Below are 27,224 nucleotides of genomic sequence, written 5' to 3' on the forward strand. Positions count from 1 at the left end.
CAGAGGAACTTAATCCGCATTCCATTCATCCAAGGGAAACCTATCTCCACAACCTCAGACGGAATGGAGACAAATCAACTTATCCCTGGCAGTGGAGATTCAGATAATCAAGGAAACATCTCACAGGGAAAGGAGATGCATGTGATTTCAAGGTGTGGGTCCTGAAGAGTAACCCGAAGGCCTTGCTTTGGCCGGAGGGCCATAACCTAAGTTTATTTTCAAGGACCAGAGTCATCTGATCCTGGAAATGGCTAGACTTAAAAAACAAGTTGATAGTCAGATAATTGGATGTATTTTTTTTCTACGTTAAAGACTAAATGCCCAAGAACTGGCCTAGAAATCATTATTACTATTTTTTGACAGCCTTGAGGCAAAATTTCCATGTCAGATTTATAACGTGCGTAGGGATTTGCTTGCTTGTTTTGCTTTCTTCTCTCTTGCCAGTTACCTCCTGAGAACTGGGCATGGGTCAGTAGGATCCTTCGGTTGTGGCTGCTAGCAAGTCTGTGCCTGATTTGGCAGGTTTCTGAGAAAGTACCAGGGCCTCTAATGGAACATAACACCCTCGTGCTCTGCCAGGGGACTGAGCCAAGCCACATTTCAATGTCTGCTCCTCACCCAGGCTCTGAGCAGCGGCCATCTTTCCTGCGCAAGAAGTCATTACTGGAATCTTCCATGTGTTTGCTTTTGCAACTAAACTAGTCAAGAAAATGTTTTTTGTTTTTTGTTTTTTTAATTAAGGTTCACTCAGAAAGGAGATAGTCTTTGTACACCCAGCATTTTTAAGAGACTCACCATCTGTGTGCCCAGATATACTCACAAACACACATACACACATGCACACAGCCAAGAAACAAAAAGTGGCCAGGACAGTCATGCTCCTAAAAGCTTTCCTTTTTGCACCAGTATATATCACTATGTATTCTCACAAAATCTGTTGTGAGAGATGCCACATAGCAAGAATTTTGAAAACATGACCAGGGCGATACGCCAATGTATTCAAATAGTAACAGGAAGCTAAAGTGTGACAAAGCCAACACATGGAGACCATCTAACTCAGGTTCTACTCTGGGATAAAAATTAAGGATATTAAAATTAGTATTAAAACTCTACCCTCTTAAGCATGTAAGCATCATAAAAACAGGAATGAACCTTTTGTTTTAACAAGAAGTGACTCAGTTCCTTTTTCTTACTAAGTATTTCTTAGTTCCTTTTTCTTACTAAATGGGCTCAATTAGTATCTGTCAAATGAAGAAAATGCTTCAGGAATCTCCCACATCAGAGACCAGTATCTCTGAGTAAACCCTCTCTAGGCAGCCTTTTCTCCACCTCCAGCATTAAAGAAGACTAGGATTTCTTCAGTAGAACCTTAGGTGAGGTAGTTGTCTTGGGTCAAGGGCCCATGTGAGGTACATCTTCAACAGCAATAATATTCAGAGAGGCAGGCTGCCCCTGAGAAGTGTGTGCGCACAGATACTGACTAAATAAAATAGAAGACTGCCCTCTCATTTTCTCCCTGGGATAGGATTGCCAGACAGCAAATAAAAATACAGGGTGCTCAGTTAAATTTGAATTTCAGATAAATGAGTTTATCAGGGGACACATCGATACTATAATAATATTCATTATTTATCTGAAATTCAAAAATAACCAAGCATCCTGTATTTTACCTGGCAGCCCTACCCTGGAGCATGCACTTTCAGAGCAGAAGGGTGAGGGAATTGTCTGACTCTCTATTTGTGATCTTTCTTCCTTTCTGGGCATGTAGGTTGTATCCTTTTAACGTCAATGAATGAAAGCCATCATAGTGGGGTGATAACAGTAGATAAAATTTAATCCCCTAAAGTGTGCCGTCAAAAACTCTAATATTTGAAAATGTTCTCTGGCTTCCAAGGTTTGAGAAGCACTAGTATACAGTCTTCAGTACTCAGTCATCTTTGATCTGAATGAAGAGTCTGCCTGCCCTTAACCTTCTGGGGTCCCCCTTATTTGGGGAAATACTTTCTGGGCAGATACCTGATTTTAGAAGGTTGACACCAGGCCTTGGAAGTTCTGTGTTTCCTAAGTAAGTCCCAGCTCATTACCAACTTCCTAATAATGGAGTAGATCCAGCATCCAATTCTGGGGATGGAGCAAGGATTCATATACAAGAGTGGGGCGGGGGGGCAAGGGGGTGGAGTACTGAATTAAGTGAGGAGACTATGAACTCAGCTTTTCCAATATAAATAAGGCTTACAAAAAGTGATCCTCAGACTTCTGTTCACAAACATCCAGTATTAGTCCTGGATCAGAACCCATCTTTCTTGAAAGCCCACACCTAACAGTAACTCTAAAAAAGTGAGCAGTTAACTCACAGTGGCAAAGGGGCCGGGTTCACATTTTACCCTGAGTTCAACCCTTGTACTTCATGGGTCCAGGTGACCCTGGACACCTTAGGGGGAGGTAAGGAGGGACTGGCAGGAGACAAAGGAATCGAGCTGGTAATGAGTGAGGGGACAGGAATGAACCCTTTTCTGTAAGAAATCGTTGTTCAAGTGATCTCAAAGCTTTAGTTAATAGAATTTTGTGCAGAACATTCTCTGTTATTACTTGTAAACATCACTTTTAATTGAGCTATATTATAAATGAGTATCATTGAGTAAAATGCAACCAATCAAATGAATAAAAATGAAACTTGCTTTTCTAGAAAACTCCATTGTATTATATGGCATTTAAGACCTTTCACAAATTAACACTAATCTATCTTCCCAACCTCATCTCTTGTCACTTCTTTCTAGGACTGCCATATTCTACCCCAGGATGTCTGAGTCTCAGCACTGTTGACATTTCAAATGGGATAATTCTTAGTTGTCAAGGGCTGTTTTATGCATTATAGAACAATTTAGCATCAACCCTGGCTTCTACCCACTAAATACAAGTAGCACCCCACCCCCAAGGTCATGACAATCAAAAAATGTCCAAAGGCATTGCCAACTGTTTCCTGGGACATAAAATCACCCCCATAGAGAACCACCAGGGATAAATACCTCACCTCCTTTGAGAACCACTTCTCTAGCCCATGAGACAACATACCCTTCTATGAACATGTTTTCACACACCATACCCCACTACACATGCAGTCACACACACACACACACACACACACACACACAGATACATACACACACACAATTTCTTCCTGTTCCATTGACCCAAAATACCCTACATTTCCCTTTTTCATGGAAAGATTGTACTTTTGTTGAAGGTCTATGTCAAATGCTATCTATCTGCATTATTTCCCTTACAATCCATGCCAACTTAATTTCCTTTCCCTCCTCATGATCTCATATGTGTGTGTGTGTGTGTGTGTACATCCCCTAACAAAAACATAAAGCACTCAAATAAATGTTATTGTTGACGCATAAACCAAAGTCCTAAGTTATGTCATTTACTATATATTTCCCTGCCGCGGACTGTCAGTGGTGAGTCTGCGGGGGGATCCTTGGATAAGCAGGTATGGGGTGGATTCGGCGTGACAGACAGAGAGGCACACTCAAGGCGTGTATCAGCTGCTGCGATTTATTGCGGTGAATATCAATTTTTATATGCATTGTACATGGAACATTGGCACAGGATCAAATATGATGTTTCTTACTCAGAATAGCCTAACATTTGGTTACGTATTAGCCTGAAGTTAGCCTAAACAATAGCTATTCAGCCTGAGGTTATACTTGCTGGACATGTGGTTTTGACTAGTTTCCTATTGCCTATTTAGTCCCTTCAGCGGGGCGAACCGACCTAACGGATATTGATTAATTGTACCTTTGTCCATCTATTTAGGGAACTATATTTTACTTTCCTTCCCTTATGAGTAACCCACCACGTGAGGCTTGAATCATATATTCCTGTGTAAGGAATTAGTGCATTAGTGGGTTGCAATTTATAAGGACCTGTATACGTGCCAGGCGTCCACCATTTTCCCCCAATCTCTACTTGCAATGTGTGATTTCCCCGACGTACTTTTAATCCTAAATGTTTATAATAATCTTCATCCTTATCGTGTTTACTTTTAGTTTCACTTTGTGTGGATCTTTTATTCCTATTTCTTGTAAGTCTTCCTAGTTCTAACTTTTGTAAGGCGTCTAAAATTTCCCCAAAAGACCCCGAAGAATTCTTAAGCATAATGAGTAAAGCTTGACCTAGATCAGAGTCTTTATTTGTAACAGTTCTGTTGTTTGAGAGCGATTGCCAAGAAACAATAAGCCTAAAGCAATGGTGATAAGAAACACCCAGGTGCTGAATGCGGCCCAGCAGATCCCCAGGAGTGGAACACAGCTTCTTGGGAGCTTCTGCGACCCAATACCAGAGGGCTTAGCCACTTCAGGCACGTACCCTTGGACTAGCAGCCATTGAAGCGATTTGCTTGCCATGCTGCACAGTCGCTGGTGCGGGTGCGGCATTTCCCTAAAGGAATATGTAGATTTTCATACTCATCAAGTAGATTAATTTAAACTAGATAACTTCAGCAAAGCTGGATTGTTCACTATTTTCCAAACATGCATGGTACTTTCCCATCTTTACCCAGTTATTGAAATTGTTTTCTTCACCTAGAAAGTTCTATTCTCATTTCTTTCTGTCAATATTGGCTTGGAGTCCCTGAGAAAGAGCTGCTTTTGGAATGAGGAAGGACATCTTCCCCTGAGAGAAAAGGAAAGAAAAGGGGAAGGAATGAAGCACCACGGCACCAAGGAAAAGAGGAGAGTGGAGTGTCCTCACCTCTAGACATTCTCATCCACTAGACCAAGATGGTATAGTGTGTGTCAGGGCCTGTCCAGTGTGTGAACCTGCAGTTCCCAAGGGTAACCCTCAGAGAGATGTCTCAGGGAAATGTCAAGGGATGACTTAAAGGATGGCAAAGCAGCAATGAGGTTGCAGGGTTGCTTTCAGATGGACATATCTTTTCCTAGAAAACTCCTACTCCTACTTCAAGACCCAGCCCCAAAGATTCCCTTCTCTGACTCACCCAGGTGGAAACTAAACTCATGGGAGTCCTCTCTCCCCCACCCCATTCCTGCAATCCCTCCAAAGGTATTTAGCTTGTATCTGGGGTTTTATGTTCACTCATCCATCTCTCCCATTACCTCTGGAGCTACTCAAAAGTCCTAATTCATCTCTATATTCCCAGCACGTGGCAACATGGCCAGAGCATGTATGTGCTAGAAAAATGCTGAGTGAGTGAAGGGTGGGAAGAATGAGCATAGGAATGAATGAGTGGAATTCCCTCCTCGGCAGAAGCTGACCTGTGCTGGGCAGATTAAGCAGAGCAGAGAGAGACCCAAGGCGAGACTGGTCATCTCTGGCTGCACAGGAACAGGGAAAGACTGCACGTGTGCAGGCACATGAAGGAAAGCAAACAAGAATAATAGCTGTGAAATAAATGTGAAACTCAGATGTTTTTCTCGGAAGCTGTGTGCAGTCCTGAATAGCAGGGGGTAGAGTGGGAGGACAGGGAACTGAGTGCAAAAAGTAAGGGGCCCAGGAGATAATTTACAGTTGGGAACAGAATGCCTTCCTAAATCAGAGAGTGTGTAGTCCAGAAAGCAGAGCGCCGCAGACGTAGTTACTGTAAAAAACCACCTGTGACTTTTTTTTTGACAAAAATAAAGTCTGTTTTGAATCTGACTGTCTTTCTAACAGCACATAACCTTGCTTTGAAAAGCTGTAGCTCCACAAAACCATCCTTCAGATGGAATTCCGTTCCTGTGAATACATGGCACCTTGCAGCACTGCTGCTTCCTGAACCCCTCCTGCGTGCCCTCTGCTTTGGTCTTTATCCCTGACAACCGGCCTGCTGGGGTGGGGGGGCGCTCTGTCTGTTTCATACACGGGGAGATTGAGGCAAGCAGCGGTTATGTGAGTAACCCAAGATCACACACTAGTACACAGGACCAACATGAAAGACCCAAGTCTTTTCGTTCTTTTTCTTTTTTTTTTTTTAAGATTTTATTTATTTATTTGAGAGAGCGCGAGAGACAGAGATAGCGAGAGAGCACACAAGCGGGGTAGAGAGAGAGAAGCCCGATGCAGGGCTCGATCCCAGGACCCTGGGATCATAACCTGAGCCGATGGCAGACACTTAACCGATTGAGCCACCCAGGCTCCCGGACCGAGTCTTTCTGATGGCAGAGCCCATGTGCTTCCTACTATATCAAGCAGATGCTCCTTCAAATGTAATCAGTGAAGGGTAGTGATGGGGACACCCACAGAATCAAGGCTTCATGGGCCCTGTACTGGAACGACCATATGCATCCCTTAATGTTCTGCTGTTACTGTCATGAAATTCTTAATATTTTTTAAACAAGGAGCTCTGCATTTTCATTTTTGCTCTGGACCCTGCAAATTATGTAGGCAGTCCTGAATAGAATCATAGAGTGTTTGAGTTGGAGGGGGTTTAAGAGGACACCAGTACCACCCCCCATGCATTTTAGAGATGAGGAAACAGGCACAGAGAAGTCAAGCAGCCTACCTTTGGTAACACAGCTGACTGGCAGCAGAGCGGTGGCGGAACCTAGGTCCTCATGTTGTTTCTCCTTCACCACACTGTCCCCTTGAGAACTTTTAACATTAGAGAAGGTAGGCTTTCCCTTCCCTGTAGGAGCTTATCTCTAACCAGAATGTCATCTGTGGCCAAGCTGGGTCAACTCATTTCACTCCTGGGCAAATGGCCCTGGGTATTTCATAAAACCAAATGCACATAAACCTAAATGTGATTCCAACAAAACCACAATGTCTACACTGTGGTAAAAGAAACTTTTAGTAGAGCCACTTACCCCTCTGGCCTGCCCCAGCCTCCCTAACCTGCATTTCATAGCAGAGGGAGGAAAGCTCAGCCAGGTCAGGCTGGGGTCATTGCCAGGGCAGCCAGGGGGATGTTGGGCTCAAGGCCAAGGCCAGGGATTCTACCAAAGCTGACCCAGAGAAGAGAAAGCATTTTGGCATGCCCAGTCTCCCTCCAGGGTCCAAGGCTTAGATATTCAGCTTCTCTTCTATTGGTAACACATTAAGCCTCGTTAGCAGAGCCCATCAGAGCCACAGTCAGGTAAAGACAGAAGTAAGGGTTTGTGTTCACCTCTTTCATGCCCACATGTTTGGAATTCACAAGAATGGAGACACAGGGTTCTGATTTCCAGTCCAGAAAACATATTTGCCTCAGACACATGAGAGCATGTGGCTCTCTCAGGGGAGACCTGGTGCTGAAAAGTTTTGGACAATTTTGAAAGTCACCTGTGTTCAACACAGCCCAAAAAGGTGTAGCCCATGCAGAACACTGAGGGAACACGGTTATGTTATAAAAGAGCTTCTCAGTTGCCTGGTGTTGTGGAGAGATTTCGCCAGTAGGCACAGTATGAATGGTTTCCATTTTCAGTCAGAATAAAAACAGTGTGTGTTAACACTGCTATGGTGTGGTCACAACTTCATGATCTGGTATCCACCAGATGACCGTTGTCCTTATGTCATAGACAGCACACAGAAATCACCATCTAACATAGAAATACCACAAAGGCAAGGGATCTTACTTGTTCACAATGTGTGCAAGCACCTGAACAGGGCCTGGCACATAGTAAGTGCTCATTAAATACTGTGTGAATGAATGCTACTTGTGGTTTTGAAAGATTATTAAAATACTGGTATAAATGAAGGGCACCTGGACGGCTCAGTCAGTTAAGAATCCAACTCTTGGTTTTTGGTTCAGGTCATGATCTCAGGGTCATGAGATCAAGCCCCACATCAGGCTCTGCACCCAGAGAGGAGTCTGCTTAAAGAGTCTCTCCCTCTGCCCCTACCCCCACTCATGCGCACACACACACACACTCTCTCTCAACAACAACAAAAAAATAAATCTTTAAATGAATGACTAGTTTGGTGTCACAGATTTTCATTCTAATGTGATGACCAAAAAGGGGTATTTCATGAACTCTGAGGAAGTTAAATGGGTCCATGATATCTTGTGTGCATTTGATGCAAATGATGACAAGTAAAGACGGAAAAAATTTCAGAAGTTACCATTTCATTTCTCCATTAATGTCCAAGAGCTTTATACATCTGTGCTAATTTTAGTAACTCTAACACACATACAGATATAATTGTATATTTATAAAGTTATTAATAGAGAAATACATAGTTTTTATTTGCTTATCTGTGTATAAATATAAATGATATATGTGTATGTCTGTGTATATGTTTATGTGTGTGCGTGTATGTATATGTACAGAGAGAGACAGTCTTTTTTCCATCATGACTCATGACTCCTAAATATTCCATGTCTACTTTCACAAAACAAGAACACTCTTTTGTGAAACCATCAGACCACTGTCACAATCAAAAATCAACATCAACACAACACCACCTTCCAATCCACTGACCCCATTCAAATTTCTCCAACTGTCTGAATGTGTCTTTTCTCATTCTTCTCTAGGAACACCCATCGTCTCATTGTTCTCCTTCAGTCTGGAACAGTCTTTCCTTTCCCTGGCTCTGTGTACTTGACAGTCTTAAAGAGACAGACTTTTCATTCACTAGGATGACCCTCCACTTGGTTCAGTCAGATGTTTCCTTAGACACAAGCCATGCATTCTTGGCAGAAAAATTGGAGAAAAGCTGCTATGCTCTTCTCAGCATGTCACATTCAGAGGCTACACTATGGCTTCTCCCACTATTGGTGATGTTAATCTTGATCATCTGGCCAAATGTCTGCCATGTTCTCCACTGCAAAGTCACCACTTTTCTTTGTATTCAATTAATATTTTGTGGGGAGACAGTCCAATATCACACTGATATACATCAAATTTGTACACTTAATAGTTGGAACTATAATGTAAGGAAGAACCACTTCTTTTCCTTCATTTGTTTGTTTACACATTTATTTATATCAGTGTGAACTTATGGATTCTTATTTTATTCATTGAGTTTCAATCCAGTGTTTTCCTTATTTATTTGATGTTTTAGTTGTCCTAGATTTGGCTAGTGGGAGCTCTTCAAGTTGACTTATTTGTCCTATTGATATATCCCCATCATTCTTTGAGCATTACTTTTGGTCACAACAAGATGATTCAGGTTCATCTGGTTCTTTCCTTACCCTAGCCTTATAGTTAGCCATTCTTCTAAGGAGCCCAGCTCCTCTGAGTGGAGGAAGAGTGTAAAAATCAAGATCTGGGGACATGGTATGCTCAAACTATTTCTATACCTGTGTGTATATATATGTATATATGTAAGAATTCATGAGTTCATACCATTATTTACAGCTTCAGTCCAACACCTCAGGATCTTTCTGGTCTTCCCTATTTCCACATTTGAAGATCTTGCCTCAGATGGTGAGAAATATCAATTGACTATCCTCAATATTTTACCCATTTTCTCAATTAGCTTATTTGCTAAAAGCAACCAATGCACAGCCTTCCAGCTTCCTTCTCCATCTGTGACCTCCACATCTTCTCACTTTGTTCCTCAGCCATCAGGCTGCCTCCCACCACCATATCCTCATAGTACCACCGCCCCTTTACTGCCCTGTTTCCTTGGATGAAAGTGAGAAGGGAAGGGAATAGATTGCCATTTGAAAGGCTTCCCAAATTATTCTAAGTATGCATGCACATTTGTACATCATTTGAATAGAGTGCAAAATGAGGGTGATATTTACATGTAAATTGGCTTCTCCTGGAAGCATCTCTGTTTTAGCAAGAATCCACCATCTCACTGAATGGGTGGAGTTGGAAGGTCCTGGAAAGGGTAGGGAGTCATAAGACTCTAGAAACAAGATAAGAAGGTAGGACAGAGAAGTTGGGGATGCCAAAAGTAACCATATAATTTTGCTACAGGCTGGCCGTCACCATGCCTTCTCCTCAAAATTATCCCATGTGCCCCTTTTGGAATGTGTATATGTATCTCTGCTCTCTAATTTGCAATTAGATTGCTAAATAGGTCCTAATGCTTTGACTCCTGAAGTATAGGAAGAATATGACTGCTTTTAATTTGTGGAAGACTTCACTATTTCTGGTAGTTTTCTTGTGTTTTTCCACTTTGGAGAATGGACTGCACCGCTGAGCATGAGTATAGCCAGTGCATGCACAATTTGGTCTTGAGCTCATCTCTGCCAGCACACCTCAGCCTTGACCTCTGATATCTGTTCTTGGACCCCTACACAGCAACCTCATCACCTTCTTTATTTAGTCTTTGCCATATAGCCTGGTAGAAATTGCAAACCCAACACTAAACTCCACAAAGCAGAACTGCCAGGGAAGAACAGTACTGACATGCCTTAGCCAAAATGACCATACTTCCTCTAGTTCCACACTAATGAAGAAGTTTGTTGATTATTTATTCTGGAAGAGAATTTGAATTCAAGTTAATAGGAAAGGAGGATGAAGGATTGAATTCTGTTATTGCCTTTCCCGGCTTCTAACATCGCTGGAGAAAGCCATAAAACCTTATTTGTGCTGTTCATTTTCATATTTTCATGCTTACATTATGGCTGCAAGAAAAGTCAAGGCTGGCTCCAGATGAAACATCTCTGCCTGAAAAAGGAACACTTGGTCCCAGAGCCATAACTGGCACAGCCCTACAAAGTAAGCTTGCATAACAAAGTTAGGGCAAAAGTTAAACAAGGAAAGAACTGGAAGGGGAAAGTGCACAGCAGAGGCAGTTCTTTAATTTTAATGAAAACTTTTGTGTAGTCAGTATCTGATTTGCTAATAATAGGTTGGTCTCTCAAATATTCCTCTGATCTGATGTGCAATTCCCAGAGATCACCTTGGATGGCATTTCAAGAAGGAATCCTTGAGTAACTTACAGACTGACATGGACCACAAGAAAACTCCAGTGTGAGGTGGAGTTCACAAGACTTGAAGCTAAGCTCTGGGTGTACCTTCTTTTTCCCAAGATACAAACAGGGAAGCTTAAAGGTGATTTTGTTTTTATGGGTGTGTATGTGTGCATTAAATATCAAAGTACCAGAAGAGGACAGGAACAGGAAAAAAAAAAAAAAAAAGCAAACCAGACTAATTTATAAGCTGAAGAGAAAGTCACAATAAATAGAATGAATTAGGGGTTGGGGCCAAGACCAGCTTGGAAATTATTACAGTTACTGTCCCTAAGAAAGATTATGGAGATACTTAAGTCTGTTCAGGCTGCTATAACAGAACAGGATAGACTGGGTGGCTTATAAACAACGGGAATTCATTTGTTACAATTCTAGAGGCTGGGAAGCCCAACATCAAGGCACCAGCTAATTTGGTGTCTGGTGAGGGTCTCCTTCCTGGTTCACAGACAGCCATTTTTCACTGTGTCTTCATGTGGTGGAAAGGAGTGAGAGAGCTCTGTGGGGTCTCTTTTGAAAGGGCACTAATCTCATTCATGAGAGCCCCACCCTTATGAACTAACAGCCTCCCAAAGTCCCCACCTCCTAATACTATCACACTGGGGATTAGGTTTCAACATATGAATTTTGGGAAGATATAAGCCTTCAGTCTACAGCAGAAAGTAAGAAAGATTGTACTAATTAAGGTGCAAAGAGGCTCTGTCAACCAGTGGTCTCACTTGTGTTCCTACTAGGTGTGCCACATTGTGTTGATACTATAGACCAAAGTAAGAAGTAGAAGGTCTGGTTTCTATTTACAATCTATGCCAGGCCAAGTGGTGTGCTGGAATCAGCTCACACCAGCTCATAAGAACAGAGTTAAATATTCAGGAAATTCTCGAGCAGGTTGTTCAAACATTGTTGGCTTGAAATCAGCCACAGAAATAATATTTACAACATGAAAATGAGCAAACACTACAAATTAGGACTTCATTTTAAGAGGGCTGGTTTACCAGCACACACTGCCAGTAACCATAAAGGGACATTCCCCGAGGTTGGAGATGATTGATTTAGAGTTAGAAGGAATATGAGGATTGACACGAGAAAGGACAGAAGCCATGTCTGCAGAAGAGGGCAGATCCAACTGGTGCCTTGGAGAGGCTTCTTTTGAAAGCAGTACTTGACTGTGGAGTATAAAAGAGTCATCCTTTTTTTTTTTTTTTTCCTAACCAGGCTTAATCACCATCCCCTCCTCATCCCTGACAAAGGCCATCTCATCAATCTACTCAGTTTCTAAGGAGGGGCAGAGAGGAACACAAACCAGAAAAAGAAGGAGAAAGTAGAAAAGCTGCTAAAGCATGCAACTCATTGGCTTTTACAGATGGGACAGGGTTTGAAGACTACCCAGCCCAACCCCTCACTTAGAGCTGTGGAAATAGAACCAAAGTGGTGGAAGGACTTGTAGGTCACACAACTAGTTAATGGCATGGCCAGGGCAGCACTAGGTCTCATTCATTACCTCTACCACGTGCCAGGCACTGTGATGGTTCCTAATCCTTGCTCTTCCTACTGCTGCCTCCAGTTTGACTTACTCGCAAGAATGGGAGGCAGATTGGATTTAAAGGAAGAATGGAAGTTCGTTAATCCTTCCCTTCCAGCCAGTGCATGGAATATGTGTTGTTTCAAGAAGAACTGGGTTTATTAACACCAACCGTGAAGTGCCTGCCAACTTGGAAAAGGGCTGTTTGCTTGAAGAGATGATAATGAAGGTGTTGTGCATGGTATAAGTAGAAAAAAGCATCTTTTGTCCCAAACCGAGTTTCAAGTCATAATTTCTTAAATCACAAACTTTACTCCCTAGAAAACTACCATAAATGAGCTGATGATTTCAATTCTTTCCAGATGGAAAAAGGTTGATGTCACCCCAAGTCTTGCCTCTGCAAGAGTCATTTACTCCACCCCACATAATGGGGTAGCTGAGGCCAAAGTGTCACAGTTGGAATGAGTCTCTGAGACCAAACAGGCCCCTCGAGAGCTAATTCCTACCTGTCAGGGTTGCACCACTCAGACTTAAGGAGAGGAACTCACGTTGTAGCTACACCAGCTGAACCTTCTCAGGGAATAGAAGACTCGCTTCTGCACTGGCCGTCCAGCCCCTGTCATCAGTATTAAATTCACATTTTGTTTTAAAAAGAGAGGCTCTTATTAAGCCAGTCTAAATAAAGCCTTTGTGAGAAAACAGTGCCATACTGGTTCCCAGAGGTGTGGATGGAATGTCTCGCTTGATTGATCCTCTGCCTCTCGGATTGCAGTGATCATTCCAACAGAAGTAACAGGAGGATAATGTCCACCACTGGCAGCATAGACTTTTCTTGGCAAGAGGAATACAGAGGTTTTCTTCAAAGAGTCATTTTGGGGCTAGAATTATATCCAATTCATCTTTGGAATTCTTACTTTGTGCCTAATAATTAATCACATTACTGAGATGACTTAAAGGACAAACTCTTCATCAGTGAGTATGTCCATCAAACAGATGGTAACTCCCCTGGCAGAGGGGGCAATAAAGTAGAACAATAGAGACACAGAATAAAGCAAAACTAAAAAAATCTCCTAGGTAGTTGATCTCTGACTACTCACTCACCCTCCCCTGGGGGTAGCAGTTCCATCTAGAGGAGATGCACTATTACATGATAGGTGAGCTTCATAACAATTGTTCTGGGACGTCTGCCCAGGACTGGGAGGGTTTCTGAGATACAGAATTTTAGTTTTAAGATCAGAATAGTCTCGGGTGAATCGGGAAGATCTGGTAACACCACGAAACTCCAGTTCCACCATCCCCCAACTCACTGACTACAAAACTAATGCTCTAAGAAATTGAGAAACTTGCTCACGATCACAAACTATATGATGGCAGAACCTGAATTTGTATCCCAGTCTGACTTCAAAGACAGGGCTTCGCTTTTAGCAGTCTGTAAGGATATTTATATTTATTGACAGGAAGGGATAAAAATATTAAAATAGTGGATGTTTCCTTGTAGCCCCCCACATTGGAGGCCTATTTAACAAGACAACAGGCTTGAAAACTAGGCTTTGGATATGAAAGATTTTTTTAAATTTCTTTGGGAAGGAAGCATGGAGAACTCAGGTCATAGAGTATTCCTATATTTTATGGAAGATACAATTACTCATTATGAATACTAGGTCATGAGTCTGGTGACCACATATTCCAGTTTTCTGGGACAGTATTGGTTTATTGCTATTATCCTGATGAATAATTAAGAGTGCTCCCTTCAACCCCTGGGGATAAAAATATATGTTTATAAAAAATAAAATTTAAAAAAATAATAAATAAAAAAAAAAGAGTGCTCCCTTCACTCTCAAAAAAGTCCTGATTCAGATGATAAATTATATGATTTCCCTAGCTAAGAGGCTTAATACTCCAAAATAGAAGGATGTGATAGACTGGAAAGAAAACAAAGCCCAGGGTGCCTGGGTGGCTCAGTCATTTAAGCATCGGCCTTGGGCTAGGGTCATGATCCCAGGGTCTTGGAATCGAGTTCCACATCTGGCTCCCTGCTTAATGGGGTGTCTTCTTCCCCTCCCCTCTACTCCTCCCCCCTTGCTCGTGTGCTTAAACACATGCTCGCTCACTTTCTCTCTCTGTCTCTCTCTCAAGTAAATAAATAAAATCTTTTAAAAAATTAAAAAAAGAAAACAAAGCCTACACTTTGTGGCTGCGGAGTTGTAAGAGACAGTAGAGAAATACGAAGGAAACAAAGACAGATAAAAGAACGTTCCAGGCAGCTGAATGCTGGAGTCAGCTTATCCTGGCTAGCCAGGTTACTTTTTTAAAAATTCAAAAATTTTCTGAGCAGGTCGTTAAGTCATTGCTAGCTTGAAACCAGCCATTTCATCCCAGAAATTATCAAACACTACATGCCAGAGCTTTTCTTTATCACAGAGCCAGATGACCAACACACTATTGGATCCATTGGATCCATAGAACTTATTCTCTCTCTCTCTCTCTCTCTCTCTACCCCCCTGACCCCCCATCCCACCCATTATGTACATATTGTACATAGACCATAAACTGAAATGGCAGGGGTGCTTTAGAAGCACCCAATAAAGTTAAGTGAATTCTGAGGAAAGTAATCTTTATTCTGACTCCTCACTTAGGGCTCTGGAAGACAACTTCCTGTGCTGCCCTTGATCAACGTGTTACTTTAATGTAAACCCAGGGATATGGTGTAGTGGAACAGAGGAAGGCATATAAATATAGCCTGTCCAAACCACCTTCAGCTACCCAGGGCGTGCAGAACTCAAACTATCTGGAGAACTTGCCACAGAGGGCCTGCCAATCTGACATGGGATTATACACAGCAGAGGAGATGACCAGAACCAAGGGCAAATATAGGTCTTAGTTCAATTCCAGAGGGGTCTGCGTGTGAGGCAAGACTGCCAGCCATGATTACTATCCATAGCTGAGTCAAAAGGGACCTATGTGAACATTACACCAGCCGCTGGCATTAGCCGTGAATGCCAGCAATATCAGTAGGGATGAGGCGAACAAAGAACGCCACTGTGGGGCCCAGAAGAGCAGAGGGCATGTGATAATAAGCACTTAATGAATATCTGCTCTCCCCAGTTTATGTCTAATTTTCTTTCCTAACTATTGGCTCTGGTGACTTGGGGCCCCACATGAGATATGGAAATAGGGCTTTAAGTAGACTGCTTAACCATTACTGTGCAAAGCCTAATCCATATTAAAAGTCCCTTACTCAATGTCACTTATGGGTGTGCTTCTCTCCAAACTCTTACTGATACGGAAATTAGTATTGGAAGTGATTTTAGAGCATCAGGGCCTTAAGGATGGGTTCTCTGATTTAGCTTTGGGTTTTCTGGAATTGTTACTTTGATCTGATTGGATTTAAAGGTATCAATTACCCTACTGCCAATGGTAAAGGGGGGAACACTGGTCATCTCTGTCATGCCGATGCAGAATTTGTATTATCACCTGTTACCTGCAAACACATGTAATCAACTGCTAACAGAAGTTGAAGCTTTTCATGAACAAGCAGGTGTTGTCATAGAACATAAAGATAAGAAGTATAAAGGGGCTAGTTATATGCTTCTTAAGAAGCTGGAGAACTTGGGAGAAAGAAAATGGTGAGTTCAGAGCTTCAGATTCTCAGCTCACATTGTAATGAAGACATATAGGCACATCCTGACCTTAAACCCCTAAATTCTGTTAAGTCTTCATTGCTGAAAGAAAACTGCCTGCATTCCTACCTACCTGTCTGCCTGCCTGCCTGCCTGCCTTCCTTCCCTGAGGGAAGAGCTTAGTCTTCCCTCACTTAAGGAATCTGAAACGGCCAATCCTGAGGTAGTGGCCTTGCAGGAGACTGCTGGTCTTTTTCTAGAACTTCCCTCACACAGTCTCATTGCTTCTAGACCTATGACCAGATTCAATTCCCGGTGGGCCCAAAGAGTGATGTACAGAATTGACGATCCACAAGAAGGTGAAATATACACCAAAAGAATTGCGCAATTTTGCCCATTTTCACAGAAAATGGGGAAAATGTATGGGAATCCTACATAGATCCTAAAAGTGACAGGTCAGGGTGGAAGGAATATAATGTTGGACATGGCCTAATTCATTGATATGGGTGCACTACACAGAGATTCTAGATTCAAAATACTAGCTTGATCAGCCAAGAGCAGCTGGGAACAGCTCTACCATGGGTTGGTTGGTTGAATTCTGGATGCAAAGGTGGCCTGTACTAAATAAAATGCCAGAACTTCTTTGATACACTAGAACAGCAGTTCTTACAGCATAGTCCACCGAGCCCTGGGGGTCTCCAACACCTTTTCACAGAATCCGTAAGACCAAAACTATTTTCATAATAATACTAAGATGTTATTTCCATGTTTCACTATGTTGGACTGATGGTGCAAAAGCAATTAGGGTAGAGTGTGTCAGCAAGAATCCAGTAAGATCACCAAACCATACCAGTCGCCCTTGTGGTCTTCACGGCCATACACTCATAATAAAAAGAGTTCATTGCACTTAAGAATAGCCTTGATGAGGCAGTAATAATATTAATCGTATTAGGTTTTAGTTGTCTAGTGCACATCTTTTTAATATTCTTGTAATGAACTGGGAAATTTTTTTTTCAAGATTTATTTATTTACTTGAGAGAGAGAGTGTGTGTTTGAGTGTGAGTGGTGGAGGAGGGAGGGGAGGGGGGCAGAGGAATTGAGAGAGAGAGAGTCCTGGGGCAGACTTCATGCTGAGCGGGAAGCCCAATGTGGGGCTCGATCCCATGACCCTGAGGTGATGACCTGAGCCAAAATAAAGAGTTGGCTGCTTAACCAACTGAGCCACCCAGGTGCCCCCAAATAGGAAGTATTTATAAAGCACTTCTGCTGCATGCTGAAATATGAAGGTCGTCTTAAGAAAAGCTCTTGTGTGACTGTTTGGATTGGGAGCTGAACTAGCAGGGTGTTTTTTTTTTCTTTTTCATGGCATACGATCTTTTACTTGAAAAAAAAACTGACAAACTGTAGGCTCTTCTTGACATTTCGTGTCAGTTCTGTGAAAACAACTGGCAGCATTTGTTGATGATAAAAGTTCAAACTTCCTAGTGAAAATTAGAGATACAGAAAACTTGTATCTGCTACTAAAGCTCGATAGCTTTTAATTTATAATAAGAAATGCGATATTCAACATTGTACAATAACGTGTGTCAACATTTAGAAGATCGGTATAAGTCAGTGAACCAATATTTTCCAAATGACCAATGCATGACCCTGTAATATCTTATAAGTCAACATCATTTCATATCATTCAAAGTTCAAGATAGACCAGTGGTTTTTATAAAATTTTAAAAATGTATTGATGTCATTTAAATTTGATAGTTTAGGGATGTCTGGGTGGCTCAGTGGGTTAAGCATCTGCTTTCAGCTCAGGTCATGATCCCAGGGTCCTGGGATCAATTCCCTCATCCGGCTCTCTGCTCAGCAGGGAGCCTGCTTCTCCCTCTCCCTCTGCCTCTCCACCTGCTTGTGCTTGTTCTCTCTTTCTCTCTGTCAAATAGATAAATAAAATCTTTAAAAAGTAAATAAATAAATTTTATAATGTAATCTTCAAGAAACTACCACTTATCAAGTTCTGGTATAGAATCAAAGGAATATATTTTAAACTCCTCAGTTTTAATTTCTAATACAGTAAAAAACAATAGATGTAACCCAAATAAACAAGAATTCTTGGGAGTTCACAATAATTTCTAAGAAATGTCAAGTAGTCTGAGACCAAAAAGTTTGAGATCAGTTGTCACAGAGGAAAGTATTCAAAGGCATCAGGACATCTGAATACTAAAGTGGATTTATCTTGTAAGACATGCGCTCTCCAACTATGGCCCACAAGAGAGTCCAGAAGACTCCCCATTTTTCAAGTCTAGAAGAGATAAATATGTTCACGAAGGGAGCTGCAGAATCCAGAGCCCCGACCTGCTCTGTGTTGCCATAACTGGTTCCCTGGGATTCAGGAGTGGTAGGGGCTAAGTGGTAGACAATCACAAAGGCGAGGCTGGTATGATTACTAGACTGGATAGGCAAGCCAAAATAATAAATAGAACGTTCTGAACCTCAGAGGTCACTGGCCCTGGCTAGTTAATTTTGCTGTTTCTAAAGCTAAATAGATGGATAGTCTACTAAAGTTTTACTAGATTTGTAAAAGCAGAAAAACTAGGTTTGTTCAGGAGAATTATGAGTTAAACCACCATAATAGAGACTTGAGGCCCCTCAACCAATTTCTAAACAGAAGCCAGTCTTGAGATCCAGAGGCCCTTAAATGAAGAGCCAGCTGAGTTTTCTTGAGTAAATCTTCTGTACACAGCCAAAAAATGTATATTATAAATCACCTTTCTAGACTTCCTTTCCTACAAGAGGTATATACCCCAGCTCTCCAGGGGCTTAAAACTGTCCGAATTAGCCTAGTATTTCCATCTAAGTCATTCTATTCTAGCTAATCATTGCCTGGTGCAAGGCCCACTCAGGCCAAGAAAGGGAGCACAGATCTGAACAACCCTGGACCCCAAAGCATGAACCTGATGTCCGTAAGATTCATATTGGACCAGTCGTGGGTATACATTTCTTCATCTCTGCCTCCTCTCCCCCAATCTGTTTGTTCAGTCTTTTCTTTTGCTTCTGCCTTGTTTTTGCCCTTAAGGTTTTGCCTGTTAGTCCAGTCAGTAGGCAGGTTTTTCTCCGATGAAAGAGGAGTCTTCTATATTCAGAGTTGAGAAGATACAAGCAAGGTATCTAGACCATCAGTGTCATGTCTTTATCAGCCTTGACTTACTTCGCATCCCAAAGTAAAGCTACATCAAAAGAAACTTCCAGGACTACCTGGGTGACTCAGTGGGTTAAGCCTCTGCCTTCAGCTCAGGTCATGATCTCAGGGTCCTGGGATCAAGTCCCACATCGGGCTCTCTGCTAGGCAATGAGCCTGCTTCCTCCTCTCTCTCTCCCTCTCTCTCTACTTGTGATCTCTCTCTGTCAAATAAATAAAATCTTTAAAGAAAAAAAGAAAAGAAAAGAAACTTCCAACTTTTGCAGGACTTGAAGGCCTTGCTGTAGTCTTCCAAAGGGCTGGCACCTTATCTTACTCATGAAGGAACTGGTTCATTGAAGGATCTCAGGAAGTGTGTACTGAATGAATGGATAAATGGTCATTCTCAGCCTGTTGCATGTGAGTGTTGAGGTTACCAGTACCCAGAGCACTGAAACCTACAGGTTAGTAGTTGGAGAACCCCAACTCCATATCTCATTTGAAAAGATATAGTACAGGTGTTTCTAGAGCAAGTTAGAAAGGTATGAGCTCAGTATATAGCTAGGTTATATAATGACAATAAACTGAAATTTCAGACCCCACCCACTGGGGGCCTTCCTTACAAGTCCTCTGTAATCTGAGTTTTCTATGTAACTGAGGATGTGTCCCTTTAAGGATCAACTTTTTTTTTTTTTACTGAACCATTTTGAAATTATAGATATAGATGTATTCATTTTCACAGATTTTTTTCAATTATTATCTATAAAAATAAATATAAACATACATAAATATATATTTGTGCATAACAAATGAAATGTTATACATATGAGATCTGCCTTCTTAACCAGACCCCCTTGCACAGCGCTATGTTCAGGGCATCAAATTATGAATATCAAATATGGTTTAATGTAGTAATCTAGTTTCTATAGCAATTGGATATCTATAAATCAGTCAGGAGTCAGACTTGTCTGAAAGAACAATTCCATAGCTAGGTACTGGAATGAGCTCACCGTTCCCCTAAATCTTTAGGTGCAAGTCAGCAGTTCAAGAATATGTTTATCCTGCACCTCCTTCATGTCAGGTGCTGTGCCAGGGACTGGGTACAGAGGAAGAATAAGGCCTAGAAAGAGCTCTCAGGCCACAGTTTCTTAAGACACAGTGGGGGAGAAGGAGCCCCGGGGGCCTTCCCCTCCACAGTCAGTTTGTCCTCTACATCATCCAAATTGAACTGTGACCAAGTATCTCTTCCAAGGTTCTTGTTCACTGCTCTCTTTTTCTTGGAGAAAATGTTTCTGTAGCAGCAGCAGCAGCAGCAGCAGCTCTTTCTATGTGTTGAGGACTTATGCTAATCAGTGATCTGGCACCGGTTTTCTGATTCTTTGGTCTGATTATTTATTATTTGTAGAGTGTGGTAAGTGCAGATGGCATTTTGGAAAGCACAGAATTCTGAGCATGAAACCCCAGTGTCAAGGCGTTGACTGTCTGATTTAGGCTTAAACAAAACACTGAATAAACAGGGAGACATCTAGTTGAGTTGATGTGGCTGGAAAGGAGGAAAAAAACTGAGACTGAGAAAAAGAAGTAAGTTTTATGGAGGGATTTGAAAAGGGATAAAGGAGCATCAAAAGTGGGAGCTATTACCAAACCAAGGGGTTAAAAAGGAAACAAAAGGAGCATTGAGGAGAGAGTCTCAGGAAAGAAAGAAATTCAATGAGACTCCCTGCTTTAGTCTTTTGGTTGAAGAGATGAGAGGCAGGGATGTTGGAGTACTGGTGTTATATGCAATTGATAAATTATTGAGCACTACATCTGAAACTGATGATGTACTAGATAGACATTGGCTAATTGAATTTAAATTAAAAAAATAAAAAGATAAAAAGAAAACCTTAATGATTGTGAACTAAGTGACAAGGTCATAGACTAGCGTTTACTTTCTGGAGAGAAAGGGGGAAAGATGTCAATGGGAAGGGGGAGAAGACTCTGGGGAAGTCCAGTTGAGAAATGAGAGGAGAAGATATGGAGAATTCAGATAATAAGTCTTGAACATGGGTCACAGGAGCGGCCACTTCTGTCTACTGGGCCTCCTGCACCTGATTTTAACCTTTTAGCTAAGTTCAGAAATTCCCTTTTTATTGATTCATCCAGAGATGATCGTACTCTCAGTATCTCACTAAAACTAATTAAATTTACAAAAGCTCTTAATCAAAAATTTAGATGTATTTGATCTTGAGTAGATGATACAGGTTGAAAGTAAGTAGGTAAAAAAGATAAACCATGGGCGCCTGGGTGGCTCAGTGGGTTAAGTCTCTGCCTTCGGCTCAGGTCATGGTCTCAGGGTCTGGGATAGAGTCCCATGTCAGGCTTTCTGCTCAGCAGGGAGCCTGCTTCCCCTTCTCTCTCTGCCTGCCCCTCTGCCTACTTGTGATCTCTCTCTGTCTGTCAAATAAATAAATAAAATCTTTTTTTAAAAAAGTTTAAAAAAAAGATATACCATGCAAAATAAGCCTAAAAATGATAGAAAGCTCTATTAATATCAGAAAAAGCAGATTGCAGGGCAGAGTATTTCCAGAGATAATGAGTATTTCCATAATAATAAAAAGTCAATTCATCAGGAAGCCATAAAATAATGAGTATGCACCTTATAACAGAGCTGCAAAATATACAAAACAATAATAAGCAGAATTAATGGGAGAAATAGACAAGTCCACAGTCATGGTAGGAGATTTGAACACCTTTTTCTCAGTAACTGACAGAACTAGACAAAAAAAATTAGTAAAGACATAGATGACTTGAACAACACTATTGACCACCTTGACCTAATTAATACTTTAAAACATTTCATACAACATCTACAGAACATACATTCTTTTCTAAAATTGGTGATAACTCTGATCTCAAAACTTGTCCCAGTTACATGAATGAATTATCCCCCACAATGTAGAAGAATGTTCAATGTCAACTAAACCTCAGGTCCCTGCACCCAAATAGATTACAGTTTACCTTACATTTGTTACAATATTCCTGATTCTCAAGTAGTGGTTCTAGGTTCCTTAGTAACACTTAAGGAATACTCTACTAGATCAAACCTACAAATTGTCTGCAAAGTTGAATTATTTTCAGACACTATTGCCCTTCTTGACTTCTTCAGTATATACAGAAAACTCATTCTCCAGTGGCTCTCTCCAATATTAACATGAAATATTCTATATCTGAGCCCTAGAAGACCTGGTTCTTGTCTCCCACACCCACCCACACACCTCCACACAAATTCTTAGCCATGTGACTTTAGACTCATAACCTCTTTAAGCCTGATTCACTTTCCCTGTCTATAAAAGTCTTAGGACTATAGTGAAGTTCAACAGAAGGGTTAAATGAAACCTTCTGATGAACCATGAAGCACTATCCAAATATCATGGAGGGATTATTTTTGTACTAATACCAGTGGGGGTAACTGTACTCAGAAAGGGAAACCGGGGCAGGTATCAAACCTAGGGTGAATAGAAATTATATGATGGGAGAATAAAGAAGAGGCTGAAGGGTTTATTTTGAGGCAAAACCTGAGAATCTTAGATTTCATATCTCAGGAAAGATTATAAAAAGTGTAATGGCCACCATTTAAAGTTTGCAGAAGGAGGAGACAAGAGAAAACTTGGGCCTAAAAATAAGAATTGGCCATTGGAGATTTTGCTGGAAGATCTGTTGGATGTCATTGATCTCACAGCAACATGGGTGGATTTCAGCCTGGGTATGATGAATTCTAGACCTTGTTCTACTACAGAGTTTCTAGAAAGTTACTAGAAACCTCATTTCTCTAAGCCTGTTTCTCCATCTGAAAGAGGAGGGTGATGTCACCTACAACTGTCCTGAAGTTCGATTAATGGTTGTGAGTGCTTTGAGCAATTTGGAAGGACAAAGTCTTTAAGGATACAACAGATTATTTAGAAAAGTGAAAGACTATGATCAGAGAGAACTTGGAGCATCTCCCTCTATGTAGACTGTCCATGAGATTCCTCTGTTTTTGTCTTATAAGGAAAGAAAATCAAGTCAGGAGATGACTAATCCCACAGGCTAATCTCTTCCCTTAACGTTCTCTCAATACATGCTCTTCTCCTATAGGAGAAGGAGTATGTTGGAATATAGGAGTATGTTGGAATTTTGTCGTTCAGATTTCCTCATCAGCACAAATGCATTCTTTCCCAGAAATAAGATAATAAAAAATGAAGGCTGTGCTTTTTCAAGGAGCTGGCTGGGGGCCCGGCAGTCAGATGTTGTCTGTCTCTTGCTCTACCTTGGGCCAGTGCAAATCACAGTGCTGTTCAACTTCCTTTCCTCAGATGTACAATTGGAATAAAAATGCCCCTCTCTGCCAGGTCAAGTAAAAACTAATTAGCTGTGTTTTCTTGAAGTTTCTCTCCATTGACATTTCAGCACTCTGCTGGCATTAATTGGAACAACACTTTCAGATATTACTTCTAGCCCTTGACCACAAAATTCTTAATGGAAATGAATATGAAAAAATCTGGGAAATTTTCTAATCACCAAAGTTTTGGGATCCTGGTGACATTTCCTAAGCTTTCCATTTAGAAAAAGCACAAAAGACCTTTGCCAAATCTATTAGCCACTTGGAACTATGTGTTATATTAAGAACACCTTTTTTTTTTTTTCGGTTGGTATTTCTCTCTGAATCTCCCTGGATTTCACCTCTTCTCACTCTCTCTGTTTCCCTTTCTCATTTCTCCCAAATTTAGGTAACTTGTGAAAATGAAAGCTTAGTTGAGGGTTATTGCAAAGTTAGCCAACTTGCAGCCTTGCTGGGAAATAAAACTCTTAAATACAACTGTCCTCAAACTCATTAGTGTCCTCCTCCCCTTACCTCTTTCGCATTGGGTCACTAACAAGTTACAATGTTTTTCTTTTTCCTCTCCAGTCCCTGTTGTTTTGGGGTTTTATTCTCTTCTTCCTCATTTCTGCGTTGCTTGCTTCATCTTAGAAGCCTGGGTCACCCCTGCTGCCACCAATGCCATCACTCCCCGGCAGACAGAAAGGCTAAAATGTCAAAAGATGCCTGGGTTGCCTCTGACAAAAGTGCAAATCAGCTCTGAAAGGGAATAAATATGATAGGGGGCACAATAATAACAGTGTGCGCTTGTTAACTACAAAAATCCAGCAGGATTGGGGGCAGGGAGGGAGGGAACACTGAGAATAGAAGCTGCCTGGGCAGGAGCCCCTGGAGGACAGAGCAGAGGGGGGTCCTCCAGCAGCAACCATCAATTCTATGGGCTGGTTTTGTTTTGTTTTGTGAGGTCTGAACTGAGCTCAGCTGACGGGGCAGGGGGGAGACTAGGGGGTGAATAAGGGATTTTACCCAAACCAGTGACTCTGAATAGAGGTCTTGGGCTCCGTGGAGGGGGCCTCAACAGTGGGAGCTTGAAAAGAGGGTCTTTGGGCTATTGGGGAAGGGGGGGTGGGGGTTGGGTGGAGGCTGGGGAAACATTTTGAGGTGGGAGGGATAGGGGGAAGGAGGAGAATAGCACAATAATGGGAAAAAGGAGGCCAGCTTCTGAGCTCTCATTTCTGACAATAGGTCCCATGTGGTTCTCTTTATCTCAGCCATTCAGGAGTCAATAGAGGGAGCTTTTTTATTTTTAACTCTGAGTATACAGCCACCCCACCCCCCATCTCTCTCTCTCTCTCTCTCTCACACACACACACACACACACACACCTCTAAAAGTGTGGGACACTGGGCAAGACTTTAGACACATTTGAAAAGTTTTTTTCCTTGGGTCAGACTTGCTGAATGTAACATCCAACTGCCAGAACTGTACATATGGGACATTCAGCGCACAGCCAGTGACCCCCAATGCTTTGCCTGCCTTCTCCTACCACCCCATACTCAGCTTCTGCTCCCTCCATCCTTTGTGGTACTCTCCTCCAGTCCTCCTTGGCAGATGCCTGGGTCCTTGACTCCTTATAAGGACACAAGTCACATGATCACAGGTAAAGGAAAGATCCACAATGGAGTAAATATAATTTTCAACCCCAAAAAAGCAAAAAGATTGGGGCTAACCTTAGCCTGCACGGTAGATTGTTCTAAAAAGCAGCAAATAAAAAGAAGTTGTTTTTGATGATGGACTTCTCTGAAATGTCAAGTCCCCAAAAGACAAATCCCTTTCAATGTATTCCCAAGTCTATGACTGAGGCAGCTGCCGCCTCCAAACTCAGTCGGCTTGATAGAAAACAATTCATCTATTTTTCATACAATATCATTATGTGTTCTCATGGCATTCTTGAGTCTGAGTGGGTATAACAATTTTAATCAGGAGCAGAAACTAGGCCTCATGTGTGTGTGTGTGTGTGTGTGTGTGTGTGTGTGTGTGTGTGTGTGTGTGTGTGTTGGATCAGAGGGACATTAGTCAAATAACAGGCACTGGTCCAGCGCCAAGCAAATGGCCAGTTGCTTAAGCAGGATCCGTTGGTTCAGGGGAGGACTCTCCACTGCCGAGCAGTGTGACTGAACGAAAGAAATAGGAAGAGGAAACTACCATTTTCTTTCCCAAGCAGTGAACATAAGGGAAGGAGAGAGTACTTGGAAATGACAATAACATCAAGCAATTGCCTGATACCACACGCTTTTCCTACAAGAATTCTTACCCTGTTGGAGGCGAATATTTGACTCACTTGTCTTAAACAGCTAACCCAAGGCCACCCAGCTGGTAATCGCAGAGCCAAAACTGACCCCGAGGTTTGAATGACCCAGAGTGCATGCTCGGAGGTGGAGAGAGACCCCTGGAGCAGAGAGCACTGGGGAAGCAGCTTCCCCACAGCACAGAGGAATGTTCCTAAGGGCAGCCCAGGCACTCAGTGGCTGTGCGCTGTGGATCGGCTTCCGGCAGCTGCCTTCTCATCAAGGACTCCACCATAACTATCTTCAATAGTACTGCACCGTGTATTCGAAAGGAGCTGAGAGAGTGGATTTTGACATTTGTCATCACAAGGAGAAAAAGACATCAGTATGTGAGATCATGGGTGTTAACTAATCTTGTGGTAATCATTCTGCAATATATACAGATACCAAATCCTTGTGTTGTACACTTAAGCATATCTACTGTTCTGTGTCAATTATATTTCAAGAAACCTGGGGGAAAATCAGTAAAAAGATATTTTAAAAGGACTCCAGACTTCTCACCACTCCCAAATCTCCTATCTTCCTCATAACACAGCTTGCCGTGCCGAGCAGAGCACCCCACACCAGGAACAGAAAGACGATGAGAATTGCTTTCAGCTCTTTCTCTGAAGAGAGAGAGTATAACTTTCAGGTCTCCTTCACATGAGGAGAAAGTCACACTTACCCTTTCCTCAGCTGCATTTCTGATCTCACAGGTATCCCCGTGTGAGTCTCGGCTGTGACCCTGGGTGAGGCTGTGGAGAACGCAGGATGGGGGACCACTTCCATTCCGTTGCTCTGGCTGCTTCTCAGACGGCTCTGCTCCAGCCAGCTCTTCCTCATGGCCCTTGAAAGCCTGTCTCTGTGGCACAATGTGGATGTGCTCTTAGGGTTCGATTGTGCTCCTCTCCGCTCCCCAAATACACTGAAGCTCCTTGAGGGCAGGAACACTGCCCAGTGATTCTTCTGTAATCCCAACATGCCCAAGCCCAGTGCTGCGCGTACAGAGCTCAGTAAGTTATTGTCCTTTGCTTGACTCAAAACAAGTGCTTTTCAAATAGTCTCTTTTAAATAGCAGCTCTGGTTCAGCATTCTTAATCATCTCCCTCTGGTTGATATGCCATAGTTTCTGGATCATGCCTGTTGAGGTTATTAACCATTAGTGTCTGGTGCTTCGTGGTCCCCAGTCTGTGGTGTTGGTTCCATACCCCTGAGTCATGCCCACTATGTACCATCTTTAGGTGTGTGTTTGTGCTTTTTTGGCCAGTTAACATTCATCTCAACCATTGTTTGGCAGTTATTTCTATCCCCCTTTGGCCAATTTCCTAAAACAATGGCCGGTCCAAATAGTCTCCATTCTTCCACTTCACCTCTATACCCAGAACTTGAAAACAAGTC

The 27,224-nt window shown here is 42.0% G+C and overlaps 1 protein-coding gene across 3 annotated transcripts in view; it reads left to right on the forward strand.

The window, feature by feature from the left end:
• Positions 1–27,224, forward strand: part of GTPBP8 (GTP binding protein 8 (putative)) — a 78,148-nt gene that overhangs the window by 46,072 nt on the left and 4,852 nt on the right. Inside the window, exon 6 of one of the 3 annotated variants that reach the window (XM_047724882.1) lies at positions 25,854–26,266. The exons of the other annotated variants lie outside the window; for them this stretch is intronic. Coding sequence (XP_047580838.1) covers positions 25,854–25,857 — 4 coding nt within the window. The 3' untranslated portion in view covers positions 25,858–26,266. Of the gene's footprint in view, positions 1–25,853; positions 26,267–27,224 lie in introns of those variants that run through there. 3 annotated transcript variants of the gene reach the window in all.

Source organism: Lutra lutra, chromosome 1 (assembly GCF_902655055.1).
Source record: "Lutra lutra chromosome 1, mLutLut1.2, whole genome shotgun sequence".
Taxonomy (NCBI): domain Eukaryota; kingdom Metazoa; phylum Chordata; class Mammalia; order Carnivora; family Mustelidae; genus Lutra; species Lutra lutra.